General features: G+C 38.9%; 1 protein-coding gene across 1 annotated transcript in view; it reads left to right on the forward strand.

Moving 5' to 3' along the window:
• Positions 1-7,469, forward strand: part of Ccar1 (cell division cycle and apoptosis regulator 1) — a 58,849-nt gene that overhangs the window by 18,764 nt on the left and 32,616 nt on the right. Inside the window, exons 4-5 of the mRNA XM_023716185.1 lie at positions 2,459-2,491; positions 5,139-5,332. Of these exons, the coding sequence (XP_023571953.1) occupies positions 2,459-2,491; positions 5,139-5,332 (227 nt within the window). The remainder of the gene's footprint in view (positions 1-2,458; positions 2,492-5,138; positions 5,333-7,469) is intronic.

Raw genomic sequence — 7,469 nt, forward strand, 5'->3', positions numbered from 1 at the left:
TTCAGGTATCAATTTTGGGGAGCTCCTTTATTTTTTTTTTTTTCTCCCAGAACTGGGGATCAAACTTAGAAATTTGTGCTTGCCAGGCAGGCACTTTTGCCACTGAGCTATATCTCTAGCCCCCAGAAATGATTCAGATGGTAGGCAGAGTAGTATTTTTTTGTGTGCGTATACCTCATTTTCTTTTGCTAGTCATCTGTTGGTGAACATACAGGCACATTCTAAGGTAAAGCTATTATGAGTTGTCCTGTTATAAATGTGTGTGTATCTTTGTAATATGATGTCTTTAACTCTTTTAGGAAGATACCTAGGAGAATATCTGAGTCAAATGGAATAGCTACTTCTAGTTTTTTTTTTTCAGAACCGGGGATGAAACTCAGACCTTTGTGCTTGCCAGGGAAGCACTTATTCTACTGAGCCATCTCCCTGGCCTCTACTTCTAGTTTTTTGATGGATCTCCATATAGATTTCCGTAGTTGTACTAGTTTATATTACCATTAACAATGTAGAAGGGTTCCTTTTTCACCATACCCTCATGAGAATCTGTTATTACTTGATTTCTTCATGGTGGCCATTTTTTTTCTAGAGTAAGATGTGGACTCACTGGACTGTATTAAAATGATACTGCTCAAATAAGGAAAAAGTTGATTTTTGTTTTCATTTTGTGTTACTGAGGGTTGAACCAAGAACCTTCATACTGAGCTTGTACCCTAGGCACCTTTTTTCACCTTTTCTTTGAAATTAGTATTTATTTTTTTTTGTTACTGGGAATTTAACTCATGACCCTGTGCTTACCAAGCAGTGATGTGCTGCTGAGCAATATCCTTAAATTAGTATTAAGAGACAAGATCACATTAAGTTACCTAGCAGGGCTGAAGTGGAGAGCCTTCTGTCTCAGCCTACCAAAGTACTAGGATTATAGGTGTGCACCACCATGCCTAGCTAGAAAAATAGTATTTTGATAAGATTCAACCTTCAGACTAGAAGTGGTGCTGCACACCTATAATCCCAGCCTTGGAGAGGCAGAGGCAGAAGAATCCCAGTAAGTTCAGGGCGAGCCTAGACTATATAATGACATACTGTCTCCAAAAAAAAAAAAAAAAAAAAAATTTACTCCCATTCAATAGAAATAACATATTAGCTCATTATTTCAAGCTTTTTTTTTTTGTGTGTGTGCAGGGTCTCACTATGCAGCTCAGACTTGTAGTGATCCTCCTGATTCCTGTCTCCCTAGTGCTGGGATTACAGGCATGCTCCACCACGCCATCGTTGGCTCAGTGTGCCAGGGGCGGGGCTGGTGTGGCATTCGGTGCTTACCTGAGCAAGTGCTTAGTCCTCTGAGCTTTAACTCAGTATTTTAATTTGAACCTTGTAAATCCTATCATCCTCACGTCAAGACTATACCCCAAGTTTGTGAGCTTCTCCCCACTGTTCCTTTTCTGGTAAAAGTGTTATTGATGCCAGAGAAACCATGTTAGAATGTATAGTTTTTCATGATGACCAGCTGTGTTAAATCTGACCGATACTAGAAGTTTTTATTTTAGACACATATACGAATTGGATAGCCAGTGCTACTTTTATATAGTTAGCAGGTTGACGATATAAAAGTTTTAGTAGTGTGGTAATGAACTCATTGTTGAAGTAGAAATCTCCTTTAGGGAATTGTGGGGGTTTGGTGTGTTATTTCTTTGAACAGAAAAGTCACTTTTAGCTGAATATGGTGGCATACCTCTGTAACGCTAAGCAGTTAGGACACTAAGGCAGGAGAAGCAAGACCAGCATGGGTTACCTGGTGAATTCAAGGCTAACCTGAAATACATCATGAGATTCTGTCTCAGAAAAACAAAAAAGCAATCAAATTTCTAAGCCCAGTAAAGTGGCACACACCTGTAATCCCCTAATTTACTGAGGCTGAGGCAAGAGGCAAGCCCTAGACTACATAGGGAGCTGAAACCCAGTTTGGGACTAGATAGCAAAACCCATGGTGTGCTGGCACTTGCCTATAATCCCAGATACTTTGGAGAATGAGGCAGGAATATTGTGACTTCAAGGCCAACCTGGACAACTTTGTGAGGTGCCTGCCCAAGAAAAAGAAGAAATTGAATTTCATGATTTTTTTTTTTTTTTTTAATGTAGGGGCTGGAGAGATGGCTCAGTAGAGTAAGTGCTTCCCTGGCAAGCATAAGGGCCTGAGTTCAGTCCCTGGTTCTGCCAAAAAAACAAAAAACCAAAAAAATGTTAAGTGCCTATTATTGAGTTATTTATATACCATATCATTGGGTATAAATATCTACTCTTTGTAGATTACCTTACACCAAGCGATGTGTTATGTTTCATCTTTTTCTTAAATAAGCTAATATTTAATAGGAATTTTTCTTTTTTAAGTCATCTGGAACAAGAACTGATTAATCCTTTTGTATACTTTTCTTTTTCTTTTTTTTTTGGTGCCTATTTTCAGTTACAGCAACCCCAGCAGACCCTTTTAACACAGGTTAGTATGACATTACGTTGTTTCTTTAAGATAACTAAGTGAAGGACAAATAAAGTTTTATTTGTAGATTTTTAGCATATTTATCCTGAATTTTTTCTGTTACATCATAATTAACACATAATTCTTTAGAGAATTATGCAGTTATTTTTTGTGGGTGTTGTTTCTTATCCTAGCAGGTGGTGCATGCTTTTTACCTCTCCAGAGGTGAAGGCAGGAGGATTGTGACTTCAGGGCCAGCAAGAGATAAGAACTTAGTGAGAACCTACGTAATAAAATAGCTCAGTGCAAGGCCCTAGGTTCAGTTCCCAGTGATGCCCCCTTCCTAAGATACAGTATTTGTAACTGTTTAGCAGTATGTTGCTAAATAAAAATGGAAAATGTATCAGTTTATATATTTTGATTACAGTTTTGTAGTTATTAAATAAGTCCCATTTTAAACTTAATATATACATTTTATTTTGTTTACATCTGGTGGGGTAGGGGTTTGCCCAGGACCCCTTTCATGCTAGGTAAGCATTCTACTGAGCTATATTACTAGTCCTCTTAGAGATAGTAATTAGGAAATTGTTTTAATACTATTGTTGCTTAACCTTAGCAGGTTAAGTTACTGTGTTTCATCATTAGTTTTATTCTTCAGGAATATTAAAAAGTTGTTTTATTTTTTTTGGGGGGGGTTATACTGTGCTGGGATCAAACCCAGGGCCTTTTGCATGGTAGGCAAGTGCTATACCATTGAGCTACATCCCCAGCTTATGTTTAAAAGTTGTGAATTTTTAGTTTTGTGGATCTCAAAAGGTAGAACACATTTAACATGTATAAGGCTTTGGGTTTTATCCTTAAACTACCACACATAAAGTGTTTTAACCTTGTTTTCTTTAAAAGTTCCTGGGTGTGGTAGTGCATGCCCATAATCCTACACTGTGGGAAGCTAAGATTGCAGGATTTCAGGTTGGAGCCCAACCTAGGCACTTTACCAACTTAGTGAGATTCTGTCTCAGAATGAAAAAAAGGTTTGATGATGTGTCTTGGTGCCAAGGCCCCGAGTTCAGTCCCTATAGTCCAGGGAATATGTGTGTAAAAAACATTCTTTTTTGTGATACTAGGGATCAAGCCAGGGCTTTGGGCATGCTAGGGAAGAGTGCTAATGTTGTTATACTTCTACTTTTGTATTTTGTTTGTTTGCTTTTTTGAGACCAGTCTTCTGTGTTGTTCAGATTTGCCTTAAACCCACTGTACAGCCCAGGCTGTCCTACTGCCTCAGCTTCCTGAGTGCTGAGGTTACAGTCGTGTACTGCCACCCTCTATAATAAATTATTTTATTTGTCTGTTTGTTTATTCATTTGGTAGTACCAGGCATCAAACTCAGGACCTTGTGCTTGCCATGCAATCACTTATTCCACTGAGGTATCTCCCTGGCCCATGTAATAAATTTTTAGATCCTTACAATTGGGTCTTATTACAGTGGCTTTCAGCCCTTCTAGATAGTCAGCATTACCCTTGACCAGAAACAACCTGTAGGCTGGATTTTACCCAGGGGCCATAATTTGTATTAAGAATTACTAAAACCAGGGTTTAGCTGGGCATGGTGGCACATATCTGTAATCCTGGCCCGTGGGAGGCTGAGGTAGGAGTATCAATGTGAGTTCAAGGCCATCCTGAACTTCTGTATGGGATTTGTTTGCCTGTTTTTGGAGATAAGGCCTTGCTGTATAGTTCAGCATCAGCCTCCTCAGTGCTGGGACTGTAGGCATGGGCCACCGTGCCCTGCAGGGAATCTCTTTTAAAAAAGAAAAACCAGGACCCCACAAATGATATGCTTTCCTGAGTATACCTTTGAGCTACATTGCCCTCTCAAGAACTTTCATGCATATATGGAGTATCTCAGAAACATGGATGGGGTAGAGGAAAATGTTGTGATGCTGTGTGTACTGTAGCTTCCGTTTCCTTGTCAGGGAGTAGGAGTTCTGTTTTTATCTGTATATGTGCATATTTATATAGAATATTTCCAGGAAGCCCTGAGATAATGTGATGATTCTCCCCCGCCATAGGAACTGACTAGCTTGAGAAACAAGGATAAAGAGTAGCTTTACTCTGTGTTTAATTTTGTCTTAATTTTTAAAAAATATTAAGTGCACATCTACTGGAAAACGTTACAGAAGAATTAAAATCCAGCCTGGTATATACATTGTAGTACAAGCATCAAGGGAGGTTAAGGTAGGGTTGCAAGTTGAGTTCAGCCTAGACAATTTAGCAAGATATTGTCTCAGAATAAGAAATAAAATGAAAATACTGGGCCTATAATTCAGTGCTAGAGTACTCCTGGATTAACTTTTCTGTGTTCTAGATACATACGTGAATAAGGAAATTTATAGATGAAATATATTGAAAGTAGTATAGTTTTTTAGACTGTATTGTTACTTTCAAGATATACATATTTTATAGCATCATGAAGTAGTTAATATTTTCAGCTAAAGAATTCTTTATTATCAGACAGTTTCAAGTCATTACCTTGGGGCTGGGGAGATGGCTCAGTTGGAATAAGTGCTTCCCTGGCAAGCGCAAGGGCCTGAGTTCAATTCCTGGTTCCGGAAAAAAAAAAAATCAAGTCATTACCTTAATATGATGTTGATTTTTTTTTTTTCAATAGCCGGCTGTTGCACTCCCTACAAGCCTTAGTCTGTCTACTCCTCAGCCTGCAGCACAAATAACCGTGTCCTATCCAACACCAAGATCCAGTCAGCAACAGACCCAGCCTCAGAAGCAACGTGTTTTCACAGGAGTTGTAACAAAACTACATGATACCTTTGGCTTTGTGGATGAAGATGTATTCTTTCAGCTTAGGTAAACTTGATTAACTGTTAACAGAAGGGTTCTTGAATTTAGTGTAAAGCCTTTGTTTACTCATGGTAAATGTTCTTAGTTTTTTTTTTTTTTTTTTGCGGAACCGGGGATTGAACTCAGATCCTTGTGTTTGCCAGTCAAGCACTTATCCTACTGAGCCATCTCCCCGGCCCAAATATTTTAATTTTCTAGTTTCTTTTAACACGTTTTACTTTTCATTGTGAGATAAGGTCTTGTTAAGTTGCCCAGGCTGGACTTGAACTCTTTTTTTGTTTTTCTTTTGTTGTGGTATTGGGTATTGAACTTGGGACTTTGTACTTGGCAGGCAGGCACTTATGCTGTTCTGCTGAGCTATGTCCCTGACTCTGGACTTGAACTTAAGATCCTCTTTCCTCAGCCTTCTTGAGTTCTGTGATATCAGATGTGCTTCACATTTGATCAGTTTGCCATTTAATAAGTTTATATTTGTACCTGTTACTTGATGGAGAATGTGATTAAAAATATTTTTTGATTATTGAACAAAGTAGTTCTGATCAGTTCTTTATAAATGTTTTATTGGAGTTAGATGGCATATCTAACAAGATTCATGAGCATGGATTCATGATAAATATTGAAATACGTGCCTTTTAAAATCTCATCATCTGTTTGACATCTCTGATATTACAGTCTACATTTTTAATTGAAAAGAGTCAGATGATTAATAGGCTATTACAATAGTACTTTGATAAGTCTATAATGGTTACAGGAAATTCAGATTTCATTGGAAATTTCAAGGTTTTTTTTTTTTTTATTTTTTTTAAGGGGTGTTTTTGTTTTTTTGAGACAGGGTCTTGCTGTGCAGTTCAGACTAGCCTTGAGCTCACTTTATAGCCCAGGCTACTCTTGAACTCACAGTGATCCTTCTGCCTCAGCCTCCTGAGTACTGGGATTACAGGCATGTGCCACCACGCCTGGTTTGTAGTTGATTTTTTAAAATAGGACCTCACCATGTATCTCAATCTGGTCTCAAACTCACTATATATCTGAGTATGATGGCACTTGCCTATAAGTTCCAGTATGTGGAAGGCTAAGCCATGAAGATTGCTGTAAATGGGAAGCCAAAATTTAAAAAAAACCAAAAAACAAAATCCCTCACTATGTAGCCCAGATTTGCCTTGAACTCTTGATTCCAAATGAGGCAAAGGTAGAAGAGTCATAAGATCAAGGCCAGCCTCGGCAATTTGGCAAAACCCAATTTGGCAAAACCCAATTTGGCAAAACCCTGTCTCGAAATAAGGGCTGGGGTGGGGGAGATAGCTCAGCAGGCTTAAGTGCCTGCCTAGCAAGCTCAAGGTTCTGTTCCTCAGTACCAAAAAAAAAAAATAAATAAATAAAAGGAAATAAGGGCTGGGAGTAGTAGCACTTAGTATGAGTAAAGCTGTGAATTTTGTCTTTGGTACTTTGCAACAAAAAGGAAAAATAGCTATTTACATGCAGAAGGTTTGCATGAGTTCCAAATGAGTCTAGAACTATTTGTTTACTTTTTTTTTTTTTTTTTTAATCTTTGGACTTGCAGTGATTCTCCTGTCTCAACCTCTCCAGCACCGGGATTACAGGCATGCTATGCCACCACACCTGGTTTGGTGGCTGGCCCTGCGGGCCTGGGATTTCGGGGCTGGTATGGCATGTGGTACCGGGAATTGACCCTGGTTCCTTGCTTTTTGCCAGGCAGGAGCTTAATTTATTTACTTTTTTTTTTTTTTTTTTTTTTTTTTTTGAGACATGAACTTGACCTCAAGATGTAGTTGGAGCTGGCCTCAAACTCAATCCAAGTCACCTGCCTTGGCCTCCCAAGCGCTGGAGTTATAGCTGTGTGCCACTCTGCCCAGCTTCTGTGTAACTCTTGACTTTTACAAATTCTCTGAAAATTCTAGCCACCTTGACTTTTCCTAACTCCAGTCTCTGTTGGGGTTCTCCTCCACAGGCCACGGTCTGGACATTATCTCCAACATAGTAGAGATAATAAGGAAGCACAGTGGTGGAAAGGGTCACTTTACTTTCCTGTCCTCAGGATCCCTCCTGGCCAAGGGATCAGTTCATTTTCTTATCACTGGGAATACAAATAACCTGCTTTTTTGATTTTTTGGGGATGGTTGGG

The sequence above is a fragment of the Octodon degus genome, unplaced genomic scaffold (assembly GCF_000260255.1).
Source record: "Octodon degus isolate 3935 unplaced genomic scaffold, OctDeg1.0 scaffold00046, whole genome shotgun sequence".
Lineage (NCBI taxonomy): Eukaryota > Metazoa > Chordata > Mammalia > Rodentia > Octodontidae > Octodon > Octodon degus.